This window comes from Ammospiza nelsoni, chromosome 26 (assembly GCF_027579445.1).
Source record: "Ammospiza nelsoni isolate bAmmNel1 chromosome 26, bAmmNel1.pri, whole genome shotgun sequence".
Classification (NCBI taxonomy): Eukaryota; Metazoa; Chordata; class Aves; order Passeriformes; family Passerellidae; genus Ammospiza; species Ammospiza nelsoni.
The window spans coordinates 2,116,513-2,143,708 of NC_080658.1; the positions used below are offsets into that span (position 1 = coordinate 2,116,513).

Below are 27,196 nucleotides of genomic sequence, written 5' to 3' on the forward strand. Positions count from 1 at the left end.
AGGCTTTGGGAGAGGAGGGGTTGAAGCAGGAGAAAAGGGGGCTGCGGAAAAGAGGGGGACGGGAGCGGGGCTGGCAAAGGGAGAGGGTCCCGGAGTGGGGGGGACGGGATCGGGGGGAGGGAAAGGGAGAGAAGGGAGAGAAGGGAGAGGGGTGAACAGCGGGGTGGGGAATGGGGGGTTTGGGAGAGGAGAGGGGAAGCGGGAGAAAAAGGGGGATGCGGAAAAGAGGGGGACGGAAGCGGGAGAGAGGAGCACAACGAGGTGAGGAAGGAGGGCTTTGGGAGAGAAGGGGGGAAAACGGGAGCGGCCCCGGGGAGAAAAGGGGGGTGCGGAAAAGAAGGGGACGGGGAGAGGGAGAGGATAGGGAAGGGAGAGGGGCGAACAGCGAGGTGGGGAATGAGAGCTTTGGGAGAGGACGGGAGAACCCCGGGGAGAAAAGCGGGGTGCGGAAAAGAGAGGCAGCGGAGGGGATCCCGGAGCCGGGGGGACGAGACCGGGGCTGCCCTGAGGATGCGAGTCCGGGGTTGCCCCGGGGACGGTGAAAGGATGAGGAGGGGGACCGACACACACACATGACCGGGAGGACATACATGACCGGGAGGACACACACACGACCGGGAGGACATACATGACCGGGGGGACATACATGACCGGGGACACACACACCACCGAGGCTCCCCCCACCTACCCCGCAAGCCGCCGCCCCCATCGCGCCGCCGCGGGGCCCGCCCGCCCCCTGCCCCCGGTACCGGGGCCCCCCCGGCCCGCAGGACGCTCCCCCGGTGTCCGGGGGGCTGCGGGGATCGGGGGTCCCGGGAGGGGGGGGGGGGGGATCCCCCGCCCCTCCGGTCTCTTCCGGGAGCAGCGAGTTCAACCAATCAGCGCGCGGCGTGGGGGTGACGTCATGGTGATGTCATTCTGGCGGGAAAATCAAGCATGGCGCGGACGGGTTTGTGATCCTTCCCCACAGCAACAGCGACACCCGGTTTGTACCAAAGGGGTTTATTTGCATGTAAATAAAGACGTTCTCTGCGATATCTCCAAAAAAGTTGAAATTCCGCTTTCCGCCCCAAAAAACAGCCGGGATATTTACAAATTCCAGCGGTTTTCCAGCCAGGGATTTATGTACATCATGATAATCGAGGAAAAGAACCAGTTTCTTTTAATCTCCGTGTTCACTTCACCACCTGAGATTAAAAGGTTTGGCTTATATTTAATTTTCACTTTATTTTTATCTTTCTGAATACTGAAAGATGTAAAATTCTTGAGAATATAAGCAAATATATTCCAAAAATAAACCATTTCTCAGAGCCCGAGCACTGACACCCCAAAACCTCAGCGTGGTCATGCACCTCAGCTCTCCCAGGACTGATGTCATTGGAAGGGGACAGGGCACCAAAATGGGGTGAAAAGCTCAAAATTTGGGCTGGAGGAGACGTTGTTCCCTCTGTTCCCACCTTCCACAGGGGGAATTTTGGATACTGAGCTTTGGTCTGGGTGAGGGGAGAGGAAACGAGGGCAGCTTGTTCCTTTTCAAACAGGTTTTTGTGGCGATTTTGCTGCTTTCCTTTCCAAGTTTTAGTGTGCAGCACAGCAGGAAAACACGGCTCTGGCTGAGGATGAGTCCAGGGATCCATCCTGGGGCATTCCCAGCCTGGATTCCACTTGAAAGTGCTTCTTTTGGAAGGCTGCTTGTGCCCCCTCACACAACTTGGATCCAAGGGATTTTGTCCAAAAAAAATGGATTAAATAAAAGCAGGAGATGGGGCTCCAGAGGCTGAGCTGAATGGAGCAGGGTGTCCAGCTGAATTCCTCTGGGATTGTGCTCCTGACATCCTCTTTGCAGCACCCCAAAATTCCAACACTGTGCCAGGTATCAGCATTTGCTCCAGGTTTGCATTTAATTCCCATTTAATTCCCATTTTCCTATCATTTCAAGCTCTGGTTGTGGCGTGCAGGACACCGGGAGCAAAGGATAAATACTGGAAAATGTAAGGAGGGAAAAGTTCTCCAGAATTGGGGGAAGTTTGGGAGACATTCAGGCTCCTGTGGAGGCAGGAGGAAGGGGTGAAAAATCCCTACAATGAACCTGCTAAAAACACTTTCCAAACAAGCTGGAAACCAAACAGCTTTCCTGGGGGTCGGCCCAGGATGGGAAATTTCAGTGGTTTAAAAGAAAAACTCAAATCTTTGCCAACTTTTCGCGCTGCATCCCCAAAGGTGAAGCACAACCTCGATTCCCACAGGGAAATCCTGGCCACCAACACCACCAGCAAAACCCAGTGGGAGCAGGATCCTGCTCGGTCCATAATTCCCCAGGAGATGTGTCTGCAGAGCTCCTGATTTCCCACATTCCACTTAAATGAATCAGATGAAACTGCTTTTAAAAATAAAACCCTCTCCTGAGTCTCTTTTCCTTTTCAGGGACCACAGGATCAGCCCGGAGAGGATGCCTGAGTCATGCTCCTAATTCCAGCCAAAAGGGGAAAATCCATCTTTGAAGGAAATCAACACTTCTGCTGCAGCTCCGATCCCAGCTGAGCCACTCTGGGATTGTTTTCCAAGCTGGAGAATCCTTCCCAGGATTGTGAGCACAATTCCCAGCACAGCAGCATGAGGAGGTTCCAGGGAAGTTTGTTGGTGCAGGCAGGAATCCCTTTTCCATTGAGATTTGCTGGAATTTCACTGTGCTGCAATGTCACCAAAGCTGCAGAGCCACCCAAATTCCCACTGGGGGAAACAAGGAGCACGAGGTGTTGCCACATGGAGGTGAATAAATAGCTAAAATAAATGGGAAGGCAAAGCCAAGGCAGCAGCAATCCCTCAGAGCTGTGACCTGGGATAAAATCCTGATTTCCATGAGGAAACAGTGCCCAGTTGAGCTGGGCATTGAATGAAGGAATGCCATGGGAATAAAATAAATTAAAAAACCTCGTGGTTTTCCTTCTTCCAAAGAATTAAAACCCAGCCTTAAAACATTTCCTAAAATAATTACTTGAAAACTTCCTACATCCAAAAGGAGCTTATCCTGAATGGGAAGAGGGCAGAGGGCCTGGGATCTCCCAGCCCAGCCTATGTCTGTTTGCCCCATTTGGGAGCTGCTGCCACATTCCCACACTCTGCTCCATCCCTGGAATTCCCACAGGGATGATAATACTCATCAATTCAGGAAGAATGGAAGTGCCCACAGGATGAAGGCCACAGGCAGGGACCTGGCTGCTGGCACTCACATCCTTCTGCACAGACCTTGCTGGTCTGAAAATCTTGGAAATACTTTAGAAATACTTATTTTCCCCTCTCCAAACAGATCCGTGTGGCAGGTTTGAGATGAATCCTTCCTTCCTTCCCTCCAGGACTTGCACACAGCTCATCTGAGAGAATTAATTGCCAATTAGAGCAACATCCATGAGATCATCATCTTCCTCCCCGATGAGGAACTCGGGGCTGGCCCGGCTCGGCCGCTCAGCTGAGAGGATTGCGTTGCTGGCCATGGCCAGAGACTGATCTGCTGAGATGGGAGACTTGGACCAGCTCTCAGGCTTCATCCCATGGGATTTCTTCTTATCCCTGTCCTTATCCCGCTCCCTCTCTCTGTCCCTGTCCTTGTCCTTGACTTTTTTCTTCTCCTTTTTGTGCTTCTTGTGTTTCTCGGCGCTGTACTCGGGCAGGGGCCGGATGCCATCGTCGGAGCTGGGGCTGTTCTGGTAGGATTTCTCGGCGATGGACGAGCCCGACTCGCTCTCGCTGTCGATGTTCTGGGGGGTGTAGGCCGGGGATTTGCTGTGGCTGGGGGAGCAGCGCTCGTGTTTGGGGGTGGAGCCGCTGATCAGGGGCGATCCGTAGCTTTTGGAAGAAGCCATCTGAGGTCTCAGCCCGTCCCCGCCTCCTTCTCCAGGTTTCTGCAGAGTCACTTTGGCTTTGATGCTGGGGGAGCCGCCGTCGTGTTTGCTGATGATAATTTTGGCCACTCCGGTGCTTCCGACGTTTTTGGAATCCGAGTTCTTCTTGGAAGAGTCGACGGATCCTCCAGAAACGGAGACCTTTGATTTCTCCTTGTCGCTCTTCTCCCGCTTTCCCTGGAACTCCCCTCCAGACATGTTGTGTTTGGAGGACATCGTATGGCTTGAGGAATTGGAACTCGGCCCCATCTGCCCATCCATGGGGTCGTCTCCGCCAGGCCCGCTCGTGACCACCCCGTGCTTCAGCTTGTCTATGACTGCAGTCAGAGATGGCTTCTTGTTTCTGCTGGGGGACTTCCCTTTGGAACTTCCATGCTGGTTCTGGGATGAAGACATGGAAGACCCGCTGGATGAAAAGGAAGATGAAGATGCCGTGGAGGAATTGGACGAGGGAGGCGGTTTCTGTGACATAGACCCGGAGGATCCCATTCCTGAAGAGGATTTCATGCTCGAGCTTGACCCAGTCCCAGACATGTGGGACCCACCAGAACCTGAGCTGATGGGTGACTTCGCTTTAGATGACGGGGGAGTACCCGGGACAGGCTTCATGGGAGAGGCGAGTTTGTCAGAGCCCCCTGAGGGCCTCGAGTGGGACGGGGAGATGTTTGGTTTGCTCATGGAAGGGTTCATGAGGGATGATGGCTTTCCTTGAGGTTTCATCTTGGTGCTGCCAGAGCCGGCGCTGAGGCCGTGCTTGGTGATGGGGGAGGATCCCGGCTTTCCCACCGACTGCGCCGAGCCCTTGGACTGACCCGAGCCGGAGCCACCTTGGCTGGAGTAGAGGCTGCCGCTCATCTTGGAGCCAGAAGAGCCTTCTGATTTGCTCTTAATTTTGCCTGAGGTTGAAGAGGAGGAAGAAGAGGAGGAGGAGGAAGAATGGCTATGATGGCTTTTGCTGCTGGAGGAGGTGACAGAACCACTACTCGTGTACTGGCCGTGTGAAGACGGTTTGCCAACAGTCACTGTTCCTTTTGGGATCTGAATGGTTATTTTTGGAATAGGAGGAGTAGCTACCCCGGGAGGAGTCTGGGATCTGCCCGAACTCCCCGGAGATTTGGACCCACCTGTGCTTGCTGGTGGCGTGAAGGGCCTGTTGGATGAACTGTGCGATGGAGATTTCCCATCTGTCTCCTGCTTCTTCCTCTTTGGGAGTTTCTCTTTGCTTTTGCCATCACTGGACGGCGTCCGGCTGCGCTTCCCCGGCTTCCCATCCATGCCAGCAGCTGCCATGGCACCTCCAGACCCATTGCCTTCCTTTACCCGTTTCTGAGACTTCTCTTTTCCTAAATCCCCCGTGTTCAGCAAAGGGCTCTGACCTCCACTGTGGTGCTCCATGATGTCAGAGGACCCCAGTGCTTTGCTGGCAGCTGCAATAATACTAAAATCCACCGTGTCGGACGGAGCGCTCCCCTTAAATTTATTTTCTCCCCCATCACCCCCCAAGACTTGCACCCCCAAATTAGTTAGAGCCTGGGGGGCATAGCCCTTGAAATCATCAGTGTCTCCACTCTGACTGCTCTCATCAAAGTATTCCTCCCCAAAACCACTCTGGCTCTGACTGTTCAGCAAGTCAGGGTTGAAATCTACCCCGTCTGGAAAAAAATGGTTGGAGGAGTCGCTGTTGGGGCTCACAGCGGCGTCCGCGATCAGGTCCGCGGGGTCTGTGTAGGGGTTCTCACTACTGTTGGTCTGAAAAACATCGGGGTCAAAGAGGGCACTTTGTGAATGTCCTGAACTAGAAGAATCTCTGACTGGAGTCCCAATGGGTGGGCAGTCCTCAGTACTGGTGGGCAGCTTGGAAGCCTCCTCAGCTATGTCCGAGAGGATGTCGGTGACATCGGCCCCGATGCTGTCCGAGCTGGACAGGCGAACCATCCTCTGGATGCTGGGCTGGGCGTGGGGCAGGGCCTGGGGGTACGTGGTAGGAGGAGTGCTGCACTGGCTGGGTGCTGGAGTAATATGAGGGGTGTCCAGGGTGTCTGCAGTCATGTTGACATCAAAAATGGGGTTCTGGGAGTCAACATCCATGGAAAAGAGCTCCCTCTGGAAATCGTCCTCAGTCTGGTGCTTGGGCTTGTCGGCCGGCACGCGGGATTTTTTTTTCTTTTGTTTATTCCCCCCAGGGCCCATTTCCATTCTGGGGGAGCCAGAGGAAGAGTTCTGCCTTTCCAGAGGGCTGCTCCCATAAAGAGTGGAGAAATCCTGAGGAGGATTCTCCTTAAGAAGGTTCATGAGCATGGGGTGGTTCTTGGTGTTGCTGGCTGGTGAGGATACTGGTGGTGGTGTGTGGTGGGGAGGGGTTGGACTTGAGCCAATGGTAGAGCCCACATTGCCTGTGATCTGTAACAAACTAGTGAGAATAGGGTTCTGAGACACTTTGCTGAAGTCCTCCCCATGGCCCACCGAGTCATGCCTCTCTTTCATGCTTATGCTCATGTTAAACAAAGTAGTGATGGGCCCCCCAGGAAAAGTGTTGGTTGGGGTGGTGGTCCCGCTCATTGGGTTGCTGCCTGTGGTCATGCCATACCCTGGGCTGCTGGCTGGGGGCAGGTTTTTCTTCACCATGTCTTCAACTGTCTCTGCAATGAGGGACAGGGCTGGCGTGTCAGCTTGGATGGTTTCTGCTTTCCTACGGATGGCTCTCATGGTGACAGGGATGGACATGCACCTGCAAGACACAGCACAGGCTCAGCTGGGGCTGGCTGCCCTCAGCAAAGCTCACTGGGGAGGTTTTACACCTCCAGCAGGTATAAAATGAGCACTCAGGGGCTTGCACAGGAGAGCAGCAGGTCCAGGTTCATGTCCTGCTGTTCTGCTTGAATTCAGAGAGACACCTGCACTTGCAATCCCAGAGGGAGGATTAATCAATTATCTCTAATAACTGATAGTTGACAGATCATTATCAGCTAGTTAAAGAGCACAGAATCATGGAAGGCTTTGGTTTGGAAGGGGCCTTAAAGCCCATCCAGTCCCACTCTCTGCCATGCAGGGACACCTGCCACTGTCCCAGGCTGCTCCAAACCCTGTCCAGCCTGGCCTTGGGCACTGCCAGGGATCCAGGTGCAGCCCCAGCTGCTCTGGGCACCCTGTGCCAGGGCCTGCCCACCCTCACAGGGAGGGATTTCTTCCCAATATCCCACCTAGAACTATTGCTTCAGTTTAAAGCCATTCCCCTTGTCCTGTCTTCATGAAGGAATCTGGGTTGTTCCTCCAATTCTGGCAGAGAACACCTTGGTAAACCTGATTTCCTAAACCTTATAAAAATCCCAGGAGCTTAAAGCTCATCCAGTTCATCCCCTCTGCCATGGGCAGGGGCAGCTTTTTGAGCTCAAAAATCAGAGATAACAGCACATTCTCCTCAGGGATAATGAGTCTATAACATGCTAGAAGCAAAACCAGTGGTTCCCACCCAAAAGGTGACAGGAGTGTTGTACCCTGGGAATGTCCTGCTCTGTTCTGAATGTGACTGAGGTGATAAAAGCTCTGTGTAAACAACAAACTCAAAAATAAGTAGCTAGTTCAATATCTGGCACTGAATTTTCAGCATGGCTCTGAGTTGTTCTCTCCTGCAAACAATCACAGAACAGCTCCAGAGCTGCTGGATAAACACAAGATGGAGCAGAGCTCATCTGTGTGACTGGGAGCATAAGGTGGGACAAAATCCCAGCTTACCTTTGAACAACCTTGGCAATGAAATCATCTGTACAGATGAGGGCATCAGACAATCCTTTGTACAGCTTACAGTTCACGTGGCTGGAGTCCTGCACATCCATCACCACTGCAGGAGAGCAGGGAGAGATCAAAATCCTGCACACAGGGGGAGGAAATCCTGCCAGCCCTCCCAGAAATGCTGCTCCTGCTGCCCCTGAGGCCACTTACCACACACCAGGGAGTCGTTCACAGGGTGCTGGAAGGACACACTGAAACAGGAGTCAGAGAGAGGACAAACTTCAAACTGCAGGATCCCAGGAGAATCTGAAAGACACAAGAACTTTAAACCGAGGGAATGGTGGAGATGAACCAGTGTGGCATTCACATTTTCTAGAAAAATCTCTTCCCCCAGGATTTTTCTCCTGGGAAGCTGAGCAGCCTCAGAGAAAAAGGAAAACAAGAATTATCTGATTTGTTTCCCCTGTGTTTTACTCATTTAGAATGTGTTTGGAGATTGTTTCATTGGTTTCTGCTGTGAGGTTTTTTCACTCATTGGCCAATTGGGGCCAGGCTGTGTTGGGCCCAAGTTTTCATTATTATCTTTTTAACCTTCTGTAAGTATCCTTTCTGTACTCTTTAGTATAGTTTAGTACAGCATTCTTGATATATTAATATATCTTGTATATATTATATATTAATATATCATTAATATTAATTAATATGTTAATATCATTAATATATTATTAATATGTTATAATACATCATTAATACAGTGTTAATTTATTATAATATATTATTAGTATAGTATAATATATTAATAATATAGTATAATATATTAATAGTATAGTATAGTTATAGTAGTATAGTATAATATAATATAGTACAGTATAATATAATATAATGCCAATGAGGGTGTTGTAGGCCACCTGGTGCCTGATCTAACCTTCTCTAAGTATCCTTTCTGTATTCTTTAGTATAGTATTCCTTAATATAATATACTATCATAAAATAATAAATGAGCCTTCTGAAAACATGGAGTTAGATTCATCATTCCTTCCTGCCACAAATATAAACCAGAGCCTTGAAACCCCCCCAGAGATGGGGAAAAAACCAAGGGAAGCTTCATTTCTGATGAGGAAAACTCTCCAGAGTTCATCATTCTCATTTCATATTGCTCTGGAGGTGGCACCCACCTTCCTTCAGGACTGTCCTCTTGACACAGCTGCCAATGAGGGTGTTGTAGGCCACCTGGTGCCTGATCTAACCTTCTCTAAGTATCCTTTCTATATTCTTTAGTATAGTATTCCTTAATATAATACACTATCATAAAATAATAAATTAGCCTTCTGAAAACATGGAGTTAGATTCATCATTCCTTCCTGCAATGGGAGACCCCACAAATACAATAAACAGCAGAGGCCTCGTTTCCAATGAGGAAAACTCTCCAGAGTTCACCATTCTCATTTCATATCCCTCTGGAGGTGGCACCCACCTTCCTTCAGGACTGTCCTCTTGACACAGCTGCCAATGAGGGTGTTGTAGGCCACCTGGTGCCGGATGAGGCTGAGGATGAGGGGCACCCTGCCAGGGTGCTGGAACGCGATTTTGCTGAGCAGAGTCCCCTGGAGGCTCCGTCCGTCCGGGAGAGGAGCGTCCTTGTTCAGGAAGTAACAGTGCTGCTGTCCTGGAAGAGCCTGACAACAATCCCTGCTTCAGGAGGGGACCATGGACACCCAGCAGTGCTCAGAGGCCACTGACACCGTGTCACCTTTGGACAAACACTGAGGATGTTTTCCTTCCACTCTGAACTAATGTTTTCCTTCCACTCTCAGAAGTAATAATGCCAACAGCATTCAATGTTCTCACTAAAACGGTTTCACACTGAATGGCATCCCCTCTGGGGTTAACACTCATCCACAAATTTAAGGATTTCTCTCCCAAAATGCTGCAATTCATTCAGCCACACATCACTGGACAAAAGGAAGGGACAGGCTCAGCCCCTCTGTTCTCCTGCCTGCAGCTGCACTCCAACAGCAAAGCATCTTTCAATACCTCATTTTCCTAAAATGCTCATCACAGAATCATGAGGACCTTAAATCCCATCCAGTGACACTTCCTACTATCCCAGATTACCCCAAGCCCTGCCCAGCCTGGCACTGGACACTGCCAAGGATGGGGCAGCCACAGCTTCTCTGGGAAACCTGTGCCAGGACCCTGTACATGAATCCTAATGCTTGAAGAACAAGTTTTGTCCATGAATAAATGTCCTGCTCTGTTCTGAACGTGACTGAGGTGATAAAAGCCCTGTGTAACCAATAAACTCAAAAAAAAGTAGCTACAGTTCAATATATGGAATTGAATTTTCAGCACGGCTCTGAGTTATTTCCTCCAAACAATCACAGAACAGCTCCAGAAACGCTGGATAAACACAAAAATCATCTGTGTGACTGGGAGCACAAGGAACCCATTCTGTTATCCCACTTGGAGCAGCTGAAGGCCCTGAGCTGGTGCTGGGGGTGGCCCAGGCTGGCTGGCAGCGCACACTTACGGCGTAGAATCGCATGTTGTGGTTCAGGGGCAGCGGATCGGCCTCCTTGGACAGCTCAAACTGGGTGATCAGCTCATACAGGGGCACAAATGTGGGTGCTGTGTCAAACAGGGGGATACCTGAGAGGAAAAGACAGCAGGGACTGATGGCAGCTGAATCCAATGGAAAACCTGGTCAGATTTTCTGGAAAAATCACTTCGCCTAAGATTTTGCTGCTGGGAAGCTGAGAAGCTTCAGAGAAAAATGAAAACAAGAATTATCTGATTTGCTTCTCCTGTGGTTTGCTGCTTTGGAATGCGTTTGGAGATTGTTTACCAACAGGTGGTTGTTTCATTGGGTTTCTGTGAATTGTTTGGACTTACTGGCTAATCAAGGGTCAAGCTGTGACTCTGGAAAGAGTAATGAGTTTTCATTATTATTTTTTTTAACCTTCTTTAAGTATCCTTTCTGTATTCTTTAGTAGAGTTTAGTTTAGTATTCTTTAATATAATATAGTATCACAAAATATCAAAAATATAATAAAATAATAAATATTTTATCATAAAATAATAAATTAGCCTTCTGAGAACACGGAGTCGGATTCATCATTCCTTCCTTCATCTGGGGACCCAGCAAATACAATGAAAACCTGTCCAGGTGTTACTGAGAACAGCACAAAACCCTGAGCACGTGTTAAAAATCAGCAGCATTTACTGCTAGACACAAGGGAACATGAATTAAACCCAGAGATGTGTCTGACAGGTCTGCAACCCACCTGTGCAGCTCTGCAGTTTCTGGATGAAAGCTCGAGACACTGGAATGGGACGTGGGAACTTCAGGAAGAAACAAGCAGGTAAGTCCACACTGTTGGCACTGGTGATGGAGGAGAAAGATGGAGTTCTGGAAGAATGGGGGGACAAAAGTTTCTGTGAGTTGCAGGGCTTCTGCTCTCACCTGACACAACATTTATCTTTGCTCAAATACACCTCAAAAAGGAAGGCACTGCTCAGAAGCACCTGACAGCCCTGAAATGTCACTGTCATATTTTCTGAAATATTTTCTCCTGGGAAGTTGAGAAGCCCCAGAGAAAAAGGAAAGCAATATTATCTCATCTGCATCTCCTGTGTTTTGCTGCTTTGCAATGTGGTTGGAGATTGTTAATCCAGAATGTGAATTGTTTTAACTTAATGACCAATCACAGCCAGCTGTGTCAGGACTCAGGAAGAGAGAGTCACTGGTTTTTTATTAGTATTTTGTTGAGCCTTCTGTAAGTAACCTTTCTGTATTTTTTTAGTATAATTTTAGTCTAGCATATATAATATAATATAATATAATATAATATAATATAATATAATATAATATAATATAATATAATATAATATAATATAATATAATATAATATAATATAATATAATATAATATAATATAATGCAATACAATATAATGCAATACAATATAATGCAATACAATATAATGCAATATAATATAATGCAATACAATATAATGCAATACAATATAATGCAATATAATATAATGCAATATAATATAATGCAATATAATGCACTGCAATATAATGCACTGCAATATAATGCAATGCAATATAATGCATTATGTTATATCATTATGATATAATATAATATGATGCAATATAATATGATATAATATATTATGTTATATTATTATGTTATACCATATTATATTATAACATATATAATGATATTATATATTATATCATGTCATGTCATATTACATCATATTCTATTCCATTATATTATATTATATTATATTATATTATATTATATTATATTATATTATATTATATTATATTATATTATATTATATTATATTATATTATATTATATTATATTATATCATAATATCATATTATATTATATCATATATCATGTTATATCATATATCATGATATCATATAATATCGTATTATATCATATCATATATCATGATGTTATATCATATGTCATGATATAATATAATATATTATATTATATAATATATCATTATGTTATATCATACCATATATCATGATGTCATATACTATCATATTATATTATATCACATCATATCTTATGATATTAAATTAGCCTTCTAAGAACACGGAGTCAGACTCATCATCCTTCCAACACTGGGGTCTCAGCAATCACCACATTGAACCAGACATTTCCTGTGCAATGCCTGCAGTGCTGTGACACTCCCCCAGCTGAGTGCTGGCCTGCTGTCCTGCCCTTACCCTTTGCTGTCCACAGGATGGGAGCCCATGATCAGAGGAGCAATTGGAAGTTTGTGCATTGCCATGGTTCCCTCCACTGTCACCGACACGTTCATGCCCAGCGAGCGAGGAACTGCAGGGGGAAGCAGGAGAAGATAGGAAAAAAAATCAACCAGTGGCAAGTTTTGTGGATTAAATATGAATTAAATATATTCTCCATCCCTGGAAGTGCTCAAGGCCAAGTTGGGGCTTGGAGCAAGCTGGGATAGTGGAAGGTTTCCCTGCCCATGGAACTGGATGAGCCTTGGGTTCTCTTCCACCACAAAATATTCTGTGATTCCATAAAATATTACTCTGGCTTTCCCCACAAGGCACAGAGCTCACTGCTCACCTTCAGGACCAAAGGGATAACAGCCAAACTGACAGTTCTACCCAAATCCCCATTTCCCTCTTGCCAGATGGACCAACTGCATCATCCTCAAAATATTTTCCAAATGCATTTGCGAGTTCATACTTTGCTCTTTGCAAAGCAAAACAAATTATGATTTTGGATCATTTCCCTCTCTTTTTTTTCCTTAACAACTAGAGCTTGGTTTTGGGATTTTAACAAGAGCCAGATGTCCATGCATAAAAACAAACTTTCATGATGGGACAGGCACAAGGCTGGATGGGGGATAGAGGAAGGTGTCCCTGGCCATGGCAGGGAGTTGGAAGAGGATGAGCTTGGTTTAAATTCAAACCATTCTGGGATTTTATGTTTTTATTCAGATAACAAAACAAATGCTATGTTAAAATGAGATTCACTGCAAGGAAAAAGGCTCTGTGCCCCAGCAGCTCCCCAGCTCACCTACCATTGTTCTCATGTAAAACCACAGGGGCTCCAGTGCCATCCTCAAATAAATCATAGGGGGAGACGTAATATTTGAGGTTCATCAGGAGACCTGGGGAGAGAAATTCCTCATGAGGCATCCTGAGAAGTCATCCTGATCATCCCCACCCCACAAAGCCACACAAACACCCAAAGACTTTGTCCCTCTTTTATTTTGTTCTTTTTCATCACTTAATGTGGAACTGTGAGGCATACGTGAGGCCAGGAACAAATAATTTTTTAAAATTTCTTTAAATTAATTCATTTTTTTAAGGGTGAATCACAGGTACCTCCACTCCTGGGGGTGAGATAGCCAACACTGCCATGGAGGATCTTGTCCAGGGGGTTTGCATTGGTGGCTTGCCTGCAAGAGAGGCAGTCACAGTGTGAAACAAGCCACAGCCACACCTGAGGCCAAAATTCATGTGCTGAGACTGATTTCAACTCAAAATTCCCATTTCTGGGACCCAAAGAGGAGTTTATCCAAACTGCACAGGCAAAACAAAAGCTGCAGCGTGGCTGGTGTATCACTGAACCTACAGCAGTGAAACAAGGCCAAAGCTTTCTGAATTTAAACCACATTATCACTGAATCCACCTGTTACAAACTTTTATTTTGCCTTTTAGACTCTCCTCCAATCAAATCCTGCAGTTAAAAAGGAATTTCTCAGAGCTCTAAGCATTTATAGATATTTAGAAAACCACACAGACACCACAACACTTACCAATACATCCCAGCCATCTTTTGGAGATCCAACTCCAAGGACTGCAGAGCCAAGTACATTTTAGTTTTAAGTTTGCTTAGGGAAAAAAAAACAAAAAACAATAAAAAATATAAGAAAACTTGAAAGAACTGTGCAGTGCAAACCTACAAGCTTGGAGGGGGTTTTTAATTTTATATGTGTGTACAAATAAATGTATTCTAGACTTGTTATTTGATTTTAAATATGTGGATATAAATATATCCTGGACTTACTTGTCCCCTGGCAGCTTATAGAGGTTCACAAGTCCCCTCAGATGTTTTGAAAACTCATCAAAATTTTTCTCTCTGAAAGGAAAAAGGTGGAAATTACCAAGCATTCAAATGAGTAACAGATAGCTTTCATTTTAAGTGATATTAATAAAGATGCTGAGTCACTTAAAAAAAAAATAATTTTGCTACATGGAAATGTGTTCTTTACATGATCCAGCTTTAATGTGCTGTGGGCTTTGAAGACACCTTGCACAACAGCCAGAATCACAAGATCTGAGCCAAAGCCAGGAAAATCCCCTGGAGAAGTGAAGATACTTTGTGGGGAAAGAGCAATTGAGAAGAATTTTGTGTTTCCAGACTTCAAATAGCATCAGATCATTACAGCAAAGAGAAAACACAACAACCCACCCCTGTAACTCACCTGAGATGTTGCACCAGCTCTGGACAGCTCTGAAAAGGAAGGAACACACAAGGATGTCAGTGTGGGATGCAGCCACTCCAGGCTTTGTGCAGCTCTGCAGCTGGGAAATATCAGAGCAGGGAAATTCCCAAACATCAGCTTCACAATGCTCACAACCACTTGCTGTGGTTCTACTTCTGCTCCTCAAGTCCAGGTAATAATATTTCTTATTAAATTATTAATTTGAAATAAACTTCTCAAGCTGGCAAGATTTAGGTTGAAAATTTATGAGCTTACAAAGGGATATTAAAGATGGGTTGTTTTGAGGAGAGGCCAAACACACACTAAGCTCAAACTCTCCTCCACGTGCAGAAAGGCATTTTCTCCCAATTTAACTTTCCATTCCCAGATCTGAGCTTTGGGAATAACTTCCCTTGGAAACACAGCAAAAACTTCCATAAAATTCTCAGAAAAATTAAGGTAATTTCCCCAAATGATTTTGCAAGTTGTGATTCCATTGATTAGCAAATCCCACTGGAGCAAACTACTCCATGGAGGATTTTACTTCCCACTAGAATGAGCAGCAAGGGTGTAACTCTGGGTCTAAGGGAATGTTAAATAAACCCATTTTCTCTGCTGAAAATAAAGGGAATCCTAAAAGCACAAGGGTTCCTCTTTGCCAGGAATACACACCACAGGGTTTTCTCCATGGTGAGCCACCTTGACATCACAGAGCAGCCCTGTGGGGTCCAGCTGCACCTCCACATAGAACATGTCAGAGGTGATGTAACACTCGGTGCCGTTGGCGCTCAGGTGGGAGCCGAGGCTGCCGGAGGGAACAGGACAGGGATGGCTGTGAGATGCACAGAAAAACCCCACAGAACCCCCCAATCCAAGCACACAAAACTCACCCAAAACTCATCCAAAAGCCCCCAATCCAAGCACACCAAACTCCCCAGTCCAAGTACACAAAATCAATTCAAGCACACAAAATCCCACAATCCAACACAAACCCCACAACACAAAGCCCCCAATCCAAGAACACACAAAACCCCCAATCCAAGCACAATCACCCCAATCCAAGCACACAAACCCACACAAAACCCACACAAAACCCCCCAATCCAAGCACACAAAACCCCCCAATCCAAGCACACAAAACCCCCCAATCCAAGCACACAAAACCCCCCAATCCAACACACAAAACCCCACAAATCCGAGCACACAAAACCCCACAAAACTCCCCAATCCAAGCACACAAAACCCCACAAATCCAAGCACACAAAACCCCACAATCCAAGCACACAAAACCCCCCAATCCAAGCACACAAAACCCCCCAATCCAAGCACACAAAACCCCACAATCCAACACACAAAACCCCCCAATCCAACACACAAAACCCCCCAATCCAACACACAAAACCCCCCAATCCAAGCACACAAAACCCCCCAATCCAACACACAAAACCCCACAAATCCGAGCACACAAAACCCCACAAAACTCCCCAATCCAAGCACACAAAACCCCACAATCCAAGCACACAAAACCCCCCAATCCAAGCACACAAAACCCCCCAATCCAAGCACACAAAACCCCCCAATCCAACACACAAAACCCCACAAATCCAAGCACACAAACCCCCACAAAACTCCCCAATCCAAGCACACAAAACCCACCCAAAACCCCCCAATATAAGCACACAAAACTCACTCAAAACTCATCCAAAAGCCCCCAATCCAAGCACACCAAACTCCCCAGTCCAAGTACACAAAATCAATTCAAGCACACAAAATCCCACAATCCAACACAAACCCCACAACACAAAGCCCCCAATCCAAGAACACACAAAACCCCCAATCCAAGCACAATCACCCCAATCCAAGCACACAGACCCACACAAAACCCACACAAAACCCCCCAATCCAAGCACACAAAACCCCCCAATCCAAGCACACAAAACCCCCCAATCCAAGCACACAAAACCCCCCAATCCAACACACAAAACCCCACAAATCCGAGCACACAAAACCCCACAAAACTCCCCAATCCAAGCACACAAAACCCCACAAATCCAAGCACACAAAACCCCACAATCCAAGCACACAAAACCCCCCAATCTAAGCACACAAAACCCCCCAATCCAAGCACACAAAACCCCACAATCCAACACACAAAACCCCACAAATCCAAGCACACAAACCCCCACAAAACTCCCCAATCCAAGCACACAAAACCCACCCAAAACCCCCTAATATAAGCACACAAAACTCACTCAAAACTCATCCAAAAGCCCCCAATCCAAGCACACCAAACTCCCCAGTCCAAGTACACAAAATCAATTCAAGCACACAAAATCCCACAATCCAACACAAACCCCACAACACAAAGCCCCCAATCCAAGAACACACAAAACCCCCAATCCAAGCACAATCACCCCAATCCAAGCACACAAACCCACACAAAACCCACACAAAACCCCCCAATCCAAGCACACAAAACCCCACAAATCCAAGCACACAAAACCCCACAAATCCAAGCACACAAAACCCCCCAATCCAAGCACACAAAACCCCCCAATCCAACACACAAAACCCCACAAATCCGAGCACACAAAACCCCACAAAACTCCCCAATCCAAGCACACAAAACCCACCCAAAACCCCCCAATACAAGCACACAAAACTCACTCAAAACTCATCCAAAAGCCCCCAATCCAAGCACACCAAACTCCCCAGTCCAAGTACACAAAATCACTCCAATTCAAGCACACAAAATCCCACAATCCAACACAAACCCCCCAATCCAAGCTCACAAAATCCCCAATCCAAGCACACAAAACCCCACAATCCAAGCACACAAAATCACCCCAATCCAAGCATATAAACCCACACAAAACCCACAAAACCCCCAAATCCAAGCCCACAAAACCCCCCAATCCAACACAAACCCCACAAAACAAACCCCCCAATCCAAGCACACAAACCCACACAAAATCCCCGCAGTCCAAGCACATAAACCCCACAATCCAAACACACAAAACCCTCCAATCCAAGCACAAAAAAATCACTCCAATTCAAGCACGCAAAATCCCACAATCCAACACAAACCCTACAACACAAAGTCCCCAATCCAAGAACACACAAAACCCCCAATCCAAGCACACAAAACCCACACAAAACCCACACAAAACCCACACAAAACCCCCCAAATCCAAGCACACAAAACCCCCCAATCCATCACACAACCCCCACAAATCCAAGCACAAAAAACCCACACAAAACTCCCCAATCCAAGCACACAGAATCACCCCACTCCAAGCACACAAAACCCCCTAATCCATCACACAAACCCCACAAATCCAAGCACATAAAACCCCACAATCCAACACACAAACCCCACATAAAACCCCCCAATCCAAGCACACAAAACCCCCCAATCCATCACACAAAACCCCACAAATCCAAGCACACAAAACTCCCCAATACAAGCACACAAAACCCCACAATCCAACACACAAAACCCACACAAAACTCCCCAATCCAAGCACACAGAATCACCCCACTCCAAGCATACAAAACCCCACAATCGAAGCACACAAAACCCCACAATCGAAGCACACAAAACCCCACAATCCATCACACAAACCCCACAATCCATCACACAAAACCCCACAAATCCAAGCACACAAAACCCACACAAAACCCCCCAATCCAAACACACAAAACCCCACAATCCAAACACGCAAAACCCACATAAAACCCCCCAATCCAAGCACACAAAACCCCACAATCCATCACACAAACCCCACAATCCATCACACAAAACCCCACAAATCCAAGCACACAAAACCCACACAAAACCCCACAATCCAAGCACACAAAACCCCACAATCCAAGCACACAAACCCCACAATCCAAGCACACAAAACCCCACAATCCAAGCACACAAAACCCCACAATCCAAGCACACAAACCCCACAATCCAAGCACACAAAACCCCACAACCCAAGCACACAAAACCCCACAAATCCAAGCACACAAAACCCACACAAAACCCCACAATCCAACACACAAAACCCCACAATCCAAGCACACAAAACCCACACAAAACTCCCCAATCCAAGCACACAGAATCACCCCAATCCAAGCACACAAAACCCCACAAATCCAAGCACACAAAACCCACACAAAACCCCACAATCCAACACACAAAACCCCACAAATCCAAGCCCCACAAGGCTCTGGGGTGAGCAGTCTGTGCCATGCAGAGCAGCAGACCCACCCGCTCTGCCGGGCGATGGACTCCAGGCGATCGGTCATGGCAGGCAGAGACGACACTGAGGGAGGAACAAAAACCAAACTTTTAGGGAAAAGATCCAACATCCCCTAAGGAATTCCCACCAAAAATAAACCAAATCTCAGCTGGGTACTCCCTCCCATGTCTGCTCACACTGTCCCATGTGCACTACGCAGGATCTGTCCTTAAATACAGAGGGTGTGCACAGAGAAACCCAAATATTCCCAAACTGCACGGAGAGAATGGGATTTCTGCAAGTGGAATCCAGGTATGGGCACTCACAGAATCCTGGAATGGTTTGGGAGGGACCTTAAAGCCACCCCTGCTATGAGCAGGACACTTCTCACCATCCCAGGTTCTCCAAATCCTGTCCAACTCTGGGTATTTCCAGGGATGGAGCAGCCACAGCTTCTCTGGACAAAGAGATGATTTTATTTTCCCAATAAAAGCAGCACAGCCTGCCTGGCACTGAGCTGAGTGTGTGATGAACCCCTGAGCACCAGGAACACAGCAGCAACACCCAGTGTGGTTTTTATGGAGCATTTCCATGGGATTTTCCACCCTTTGGAGAACACACCAACCTTTCAGGGCCTTCTGCAGGGTCTCCAAGCAGCTCACCAGGTGCTGGTGTCCCCCTGAGTTCAGCACCACACGCTTTTCCTTGGGCAGACAGAAGAAAAAAAATATCATTTTTCCTTGTTCCTCAATAGGAGGGAATTATGGCAGCTTTTGGGCAGCCAAATGAGATTTATTTAGATAATTAAAAGCAGATTAGACTTCATCCCCAAATTACAACATCCTGATTGCTCTAGGTGAACAGTAGCTCTTTGCAAGCAGGTTACAAATTGAGTTCTTGCAAGCAGGCCTGGAATTGAGTTCTTTTCTTTTTAGCAACTTGGTCTAAATAGGTCTGAGCTGAGAGTTTTAGAAAAAAAGACAGAAAAATAAAGAGTTGGGCAAACTTTTAACCCTTGAGTATGGGCAGGAGGCTTTGCTGAGATCCCCTCAGCCTCCTGCTCCTCCTTCCCTCACCCACGCCAGTATTTTAAACTCATTTTTGACTAAGCCAGGGCTGAGTGTCACTGAACAAAAACAATATTCATAAAGCAAGTCATTGCTCCAAAAAAACAATATCCTGGAAGGGTGAAAATACAAGTTTGAGCCTTTTCCTGGCACTGAGCTGGAATTAGGGGAGGGAATGGCACATCAGGCAGGGAGGGTTTGGACATCCCTCAGGAGAGAGTGAAACCAAAGCAAAGCAAAGCAAAGCAAAGACAGCTGGAAGAGATGTAAAACCCAACCCAGAGCTCTGAGCAGAAGCTGCAGGCAGGTCCTGCCCAGAGCCCAGCAGTGCTCACCATGACCTGCCGCACCAACTTCATGGTTTCTGTCCAGGGCCGGTTCTGGCTGTACTTGGCATGCAGCCTCTCCAGCAGGGAGCTCATCTTGTTCAGCTTCTCTGCCTCTGGCACACAGGAATGTTCAGGAAACACCATGAGCCACTTTTGGAAGCTTTACAGTTCAGAAAACATCCCACCTTTAAGCTGGAGATGATTTCAAAGAATTTTCTTCCTGCTGGTTTAACACCAGACCTCGAGGTGAGGGAAATGTTATGGAATATGCCAGGGTGAGGGAAATGTTATGGAATATCCCAGCCCAACCTCCCTGGCCAGGCAGGATCACCTGGAATGTGCCAGCTGGGTGTGGAATTTCTGCAGACAGGGAGACCCCACACCCTCCCTGGGCAGCTGCTCCAGGGCTCTGACACCCTCCTGGAAAGCAGCCTCACCCTCCTGGAATGAAACCTCATATCGAGGTGGAATTTGTTGTGTTTCAGTTTCCGGCCATTGCTCCTCGTCCTGTCGCTGACTGAACAGAGTGTGGCACCAAGCTCTGACACCCCTGGAGATTTCTGTAGGGATTTATGGGATCCCCTCCCAACCTTCTCTTCCCCACGGTAACCAGGCCCGACTCCTCGCTCCCTCCTCATCACAGAGATGCCCCAGACCTCAAATCACCTTTGAAACCCTCGCCCGTTTCACTTTCCTGGGCGCCACCTCATCCCCAGCCCAGGAGCCCCCACAGGAGCCCCTCGCTCCCTCACGGGGCCAGCGGGAACCCCCGCGTCCCGCGCCGCACTCACCCTCGGCGCTGCCCGGCGCTGCCTTCATATTGCAGGTCCGGGGCCGGGATGAAGAGAGGGAGAGGGAACGGAGAGGGAGAGGGAGCGGGCGGGGAGCGGGGGCGGCGGCCGGGCCGGGCCGCCCTCGCCCTCACACGGCAGCGGCCGCCGCCATCGCTGCGCCCGCGGCCGCGCTCCCGCGCTCTCGCGAGACTTCGCCGCGCCCGCAGGGGAGGGCGTGGCTCGGGGGCCAGCACGCCCCGCCCCCTCAGCCTGCTGGAAGCGCGGCGGCGGCCGCTGTGCAGCCCTAACGGAGCATTAACCGCCCGTTAGCCGGCGGTGCGCCGGGGCAGGCTCCACAGCGACCCGCCGGCGGCTTTAGAGCGCAGCGCGGCGGAGCGGGAGAGCGGCGGGAGGCCGAGGCGGCGGCGACGCCGCCATGGAGCTTTGTTGCGGGCCGGGCGCTAGGGGGCGCTGTCCCCGCCCCGCGCCCCAATAAAGTTGGCCGGGAAGGCGCCGCCAGCCGCGCGATTTCGCGGCTCTCGCGAGAGGACGAGCGCGCGGCCCCGCCCATCTCCGAGAGGTCTCGCGGACGAGGAGGACTCGCGCCGGAGCCCAGGGAGGGGTGGCGGCGGCGGCGTTGTTATCGCGAGAGTTGCGGGCGGGTCTCGCGAGAGTTGGCGGTGCCCCCGGACGGCGCCGCTCCGGTTCGGGCAGAGCGCGGGGGCCGGGCCGGGGGCGGCGGCGGCTCCGGGGCCCCTTCGGCCGGGGATCCTCCGCGCCCAGGCCCCGCCACCGCCGCTGAGGCCGCGGGCAGCGCTCCGGGCCCGGGCCCCGCCTTCCCGGGGCGCCCCCGCGGCCGCGCTGCCCGCCGGGCCTGGGCCCCTCGGATGAGGCGGTGAGGCCGCGGCGCTTCCCCCTCCCCTCCCGGCACCTTCCCCCCTCCCCTCCCCGTCCCTGCCGCCTCCTCCGGGGCCTCGCGCCCCGCTCCCCATGTAGGAGGGAGCCCCGAGGCCGGCGTGGATGGTGCGAGGGGCGGGCGCGGAGGGAGTTTGAAGTTCGGGGCTTGCGCGGAGTCCCCCCCTCGCCGTTCCCGAGCGCAGCGGGGGAGGAATGCCAAATCCGGAGAGACATGGGGGCAAGAAGGACGGCAGCGGGGGGGCCTCGCAGCCGGGCAGCGGGAGCTCCAACAGCAAGGAGAGGCACCGGGCGGGCTCCAGGCACAAGAGGCACAAGTCCAGGCACTCCAAGGAGTCCCCGCTGGCGGCCCAGGAAGCGGCGGCGCCCCTGGGAGCGGTGATCAAGCCGCTGGTGGAGTACGATGACATCAGCTCGGACTCGGACACCTTCTCGGACGATGTGGCCCTCAAGCTGGACAGGAGGGACAACGAGGAGAGGAGGGCGGAGAGGAGCGAGAGGGCCCAGAAGCACCGGCACCACCAGCACAAGCGGCTCCGCGAGCTGATGAAGAGCAAACAGGCGGAGAAGGACAGGAAGCTGGAAAAGAGCCTGGATGCTTCCAGCAGGTCCGCCAAGGAGAGGATCTCGGGATCCTCCAAGAGGCTCCTGGAGAGCGACGAGCACCCCAAGGCTCTCTCCTCGTCCAAGAGCAGCACCAAGGAATCGCGCTCGGCCAAGGCGCACAAGGAGAAATCCAGGAAGGAGCGGGAGCTCAAATCCAGCCACAAAGAGCGCAGCAAAAGCCATCGCAAAAGGGACGCTCCCAAAAGTTACAAAACCATCGACAGCCCCAAGAGGAAATCCAGGAGCCCTCACAGGAAATGGTCGGACAGCCCCAAACTGGACGACAGCCCCTCGGGAGCCTCCTACGTGCAGGAGTACGACCTCAGCCCGCCCCGCTCGCACACCTCCAGCACCTACGACCCCTACAGGAAGAGCCCCGGCGGCTCCTCACGCCGCCAGTCCCTCAGCCCACCCTACAAGGAACCCGTGGCTTACCAGAACGCCCGCTCGCCCAGCCCCTACGGCCGGCGGCAGCGATCCGTGAGCCCCTACGGCCGGAGGCGCTCGTCCAGCTACGAGCGGGGCAGCGGCTCGTACAGCGGGAGATCCCCGAGCCCCTACGGCCGCCGCCGCTCCAGCAGCCCCTTCGCCTCCAAGCGCTCCGTGAGCCGGAGCCCCATCGCCAGGTGCGTGTGCTGGGAGCTGGGGTGGAGCTGGGAGGATGGTTAGGAGGGTTTGGAGTGGTGGGATAAAGGGGGAGTGGGTTTAGGTGGGATATATCCGTGTTAGCTCTGGGATTAATTCCAGCCACCTCTGGAGTGGCTCCTGCATGGGGAGGCTCCCTGAGCAGGATTTAAGGTGCTTACCTGGTGGGAAGCTCAGCCATGGGGAAAGTTTTCACCTGGTTCTCACTAAATTAAGAAAATAATTCATCCCTGTGAGGTGATGAGGGCCTGGCACAGTTGTGGATGCTCCATCCCTGGAGTTGTCCAAGGTTGGGAAGTTCAGCCGTGGGGAAAGTTTTCACCTGCTTCTCACTAAATTAAGAAAAAATCCTTCCCTGTGCGGTGATGAGGGCCTGGCACAGTTGTCCAAGGAATTGTCCAAGGTTGGACAGGGCTTGGAGCAAGCTGGGATAGTGAATGGTGTTGAGGACCTTTCCAACCCAAACCATTCCCAATTCTGTGGTTCCTTTCCTCCCCACCGGTGCCCAGTTTGGCCCTGCAGTGATCTGTGTGGAGTTGCTGTGGTCGGGGCCCTGACAATTCCCTTGGAAGTGGAGCTGACACTTTGGGAAACGCCTCAGTGTGCGGCAGGAGGCAGCGTCCATGTTGGGAGGGAGGCTGGGGCAGCTCTGGGATTAATTCCAGCCACCTCTGGAGTGGCTCCTGCATGGGGAGGCTCCCTGAGCAGGATTTAAGGTGCTTACCTGGTGGGAAGCTCAGCCATGGGGAATGTTTTTACCTGGTTCTCACTAAATTAAGAAAAAATTCATCCCTGTGAGGGTGCTGAGAGCCTGGCACAGCTGTGGATGCTCCATCCCTGGAGTTGTCCAGGGTTGAGAAGCTCAGCCATGGGGAAAGTTTTCACCTGGTTCTCACTAAATTAAGAAAAAATTCATCCCTGTGAGGTGCTGAGGGCCTGGCACAGTTGTGGATGCTCCATCCCTGGAGTTGTCCAAGGTTGGGAAGTTCAGCCGTGGGGAAAGTTTTCACCTGGTTCTCACTAAATTAAGAAAAAATCCTTCCCTGTGAGGTGATGAGGGCCTGGCACAGTTGTCCAAGGAATTGTCCAAGGTTGGACAGGGCTTGGAGCAAGCTGGGATAGTGAATGGTGTTGAGGACCTTCCCAACCCAAACCATTCCCAATTCTGTGGTTCCTTTCCTCCCCACTGGTGCCCAGTTTGGCCCTGCAGTGATCTGTGTGGAGTTGCTGTGGTCGGGGCCCTGACAATTCCCTTGGAAGTGGAGCTGACACTTTGGGAAACGCCTCAGTGTGCGGCAGGAGGCAGCGTCCATGTTGGGAGGGAGGCTGGGGCAGCTCTGGGATTAATTCCAGCCACCTCTGGAGTGGCTCCTGCATGGGGAGGCTCCCTGAGCAGGATTTAAGGTGCTTACCTGGTGGGAAGCTCAGCCATGGGGAATGTTTTCACCTGGTTCTCACTAAATTAAGAAAAAATTCATCCCTGTGAGGTGCTGAGGGCCTGGCACAGTTGTGGATGCTCCATCCCTGGAGTTGTCCAAGGTTGGGAAGTTCAGCCATGGGGAAAGTTTTCACCTGCTTCTCACTAAATTAAGAAAATAATTCATCCCTGTGAGGTGCTGAGGGCCTGGCACAGTTGTGGATGCTCCATCCCTGGAGTTGTCCAAGGTTGGGAAGTTCAGCCATGGGGAAAGTTTTCACCTGCTTCTCACTAAATTAAGAAAATAATTCATCCCTGTGAGGTGCTGAGGGCCTGGCACAGTTGTGGATGCTCCATCCCTGGAGTTGTCCAAGTTGGGAAGTTCGGCCATGGGGAAAGTTTTCACCTGGTTCTCATGTTTTTATCTGTTTGCTGCATGTGGGAACATGATCTTGCTTTTCAGGAGGGCTCCTTTGGGGTGGATTTTGCTCTTTCTGAACTGTTTTGTCTTTTCTTTCCCCTTGGATTAGCAACAACCACGTGCAAACTCCATCTCTCAGCCTAAACTTTCTTTTCTTCCCTTCCCTTCTGAAATCTGGGCAGTCTGGAAAGATGAGGAGCAACCAGCTGGATTTTGGCTTACCTCTAATTTTCTCTCTTTTCCCCTTTCTCTCTAACTTTTCTCCAGAAGGAAACAATTCTTTCAAGGTAGCTGTGTGTGTTTTATTTCAGGTGTTGATTAATCACCCTGTGACACAGCCTAACGTTGATCTTTTCTTTCCCTTGCATTCAGTGAGTTTCCAGCTGTCTCCATGGCTGCTGTGGAGCTTTGCTTGGAGCTCCATGGCAATTCAGATGTGACCTGGAATGCAATGGCCATAGGAATGCTGGGCTGCATCCTCCAGCTCAGCACTTCCCAAAGCACCCAGGCCTGTTGGAATTTGGTCTTTGTTACCACAACCTTGAACTTGAGGAGTTCTGTCTGCCATGGAGAACTTGCCTTTGTCCTTGCTGGCATTTCTGTGTTGCTTTCTGACATAAAATCTCTGTATTCCACTGTGATTTTACAGTGCAAATCTGCAGGCTGCTCCTCCTCTGGCCTGTTTTCTCTGTGTACACCTGGGAGCTTCTCAGGGCTAGGCCTGGGTGGGTTTCTCCTCCTTCCCTTCAATCCTTTTTGCCTGTTGGTGCTGCTCTGACACATCATTCACTGACCTTTGAAGAGTGAGTGGTGCAGCTCTGAGCTGTGGCACTGGGGCAGTGGCCAGCCCTGAGCAGGGAGAAGCAACATCAGAGGTTTCCTGAGAGTTTGAGAGTTTTCTTCCCAGCAGAACCTCTCTGTGTGAGTGGCTGGCAGCTTCTATCTAAGGTGAGAAATCCATCAGCTGAAAGTTCCATTTCCCTGATTTATGGCAGCAACTTGAGAGCACTTTGTGCTGCTTCCTTAAACTTCCAGAGCTGGTTTCTGAGGATATTTTTGATTCTTGACTAAATGCAGGACCCCAAACCAGATGAGTTCCAAAGGTTACTCACTGTTTACTTACTCCTCTCTCTTTCCTGGGCAGATAACTCTGTGACTGTGTGAGGTGTTCCATTCCCTTTGGAAAACACCTGCAGTGGCTGTAGAGGGAATTTCACCTGTTTCCCATGTGTCAGGTGAAGTTTAGGTTGTAATTCTTGTGTTAATTTTGCTTTGTGGAGCTGCCAGGCTGTGAGGTGAGACTGAAAGGGGGAAATTCTTGGTCAGGTGTGTTCAGGGGGGGGCTCAGGGCTCACCTGAGGAAGAGGATGAGCAGAGCCTTCCTCACCTTGCTGTGCTGCAGATGAGTGTGAAAGGAGGCAGCTGACTTTGATCCCTTCTGTGCTTCCTGTGGAGGGGCAGGAAGAGAGAAAACCTCTTTTTTTTGGAGGGAGAAAAAAACCTCTTTAACTGGCACACTCAGGCAGGGAACACCTGAGCACAGTTTGTGTTCCTCAGGCTTTTCTGGGACACTCCATTATTTCCACTGCCTGACAATATTGGGTTGGTTTTTATTTTTAGTGTTTTCTTTCATCTCCACGTCCAAAACACATCATTAGGGAGCTGCACCCATGTGCTGTGCTGGTTGGAGAAAATCCAGAGCTGTTTGCATTTCCAGGGGCTGTGGAAAACAACTCACTTCCCCACCAGGATGGTTTGGTCAGTGGGGAAAATAACAGATGTGCTTTGCCATTCTGTGTGGCAACTGCAGCTTAAACAAGGGGATGGAATTCCAGAGCCCCTCAGCTTGCTGGAGGTGGGGTGTGCACATGCTGGTCAAAAACAAGAATTAAAGCTGAGAAATTGGAGCAGTCAGGCTTCCCAGGTAGTGTTTTCTGCTTTATCCTTAACTCTGTGTTGTTTAGAGCAGTTAAATATTGAAATATTTGTAGGTGATTTTGAGTGGATGATATGGAGTTATGTGGATGTTAACCTTGGCCATCTCAGCATGGAAGGTTCTGGCATTCCCCTCATCCCAATCTTCTGATTGTGTGATTAAATAAATTTCATAGTCCTTTTTAATTTGGATTTTTAGATGAAGCCATCATTTCTTTAATTCACAGCTGTT

General features: G+C 49.4%; 2 protein-coding genes across 4 annotated transcripts in view; one reads left to right on the forward strand and one right to left on the reverse strand.

Annotated features, from left to right (window-relative positions):
- Positions 1 to 986: 986 nt before the first annotated feature.
- MED1 (mediator complex subunit 1) lies at positions 987 to 21,202 on the reverse strand. 2 transcript variants are annotated; one of them, XM_059489106.1, is made up of 17 exons: positions 21,044 to 21,202; positions 20,259 to 20,365; positions 19,482 to 19,560; positions 18,886 to 18,940; positions 15,298 to 15,430; positions 14,626 to 14,654; positions 14,208 to 14,279; positions 13,957 to 14,031; positions 13,523 to 13,596; positions 13,216 to 13,305; positions 12,386 to 12,497; positions 10,913 to 11,037; positions 10,159 to 10,277; positions 9,103 to 9,304; positions 7,839 to 7,934; positions 7,632 to 7,737; positions 987 to 6,627 (listed from the first exon to the last, which is right to left on the reverse strand). In XM_059489106.1, exons 1-17 carry the CDS (start codon positions 21,069 to 21,071, stop codon positions 3,381 to 3,383), a joined length of 4,749 nt encoding a protein of 1,582 aa, XP_059345089.1. In that variant the 5' UTR covers positions 21,072 to 21,202; the 3' UTR covers positions 987 to 3,380. The 2 variants fall into 2 exon arrangements, with proteins under 2 accessions (XP_059345089.1, XP_059345088.1); XM_059489105.1 differs by lacking the exon at positions 21,044 to 21,202 and having other exon boundaries at positions 20,259 to 20,743.
- Positions 21,203 to 22,119: 917 nt separating this feature from the next.
- The window catches only part of CDK12 (cyclin dependent kinase 12), a 32,070-nt gene continuing 26,993 nt past the window's right edge, over positions 22,120 to 27,196 (forward strand). For both annotated transcript variants that reach the window (XM_059489107.1, XM_059489108.1), the window contains exon 1: positions 22,120 to 23,172. In XM_059489107.1, the coding sequence (XP_059345090.1) occupies positions 22,136 to 23,172 (1,037 nt within the window). In that variant the 5' untranslated portion in view covers positions 22,120 to 22,135. The remainder of the gene's footprint in view (positions 23,173 to 27,196) is intronic.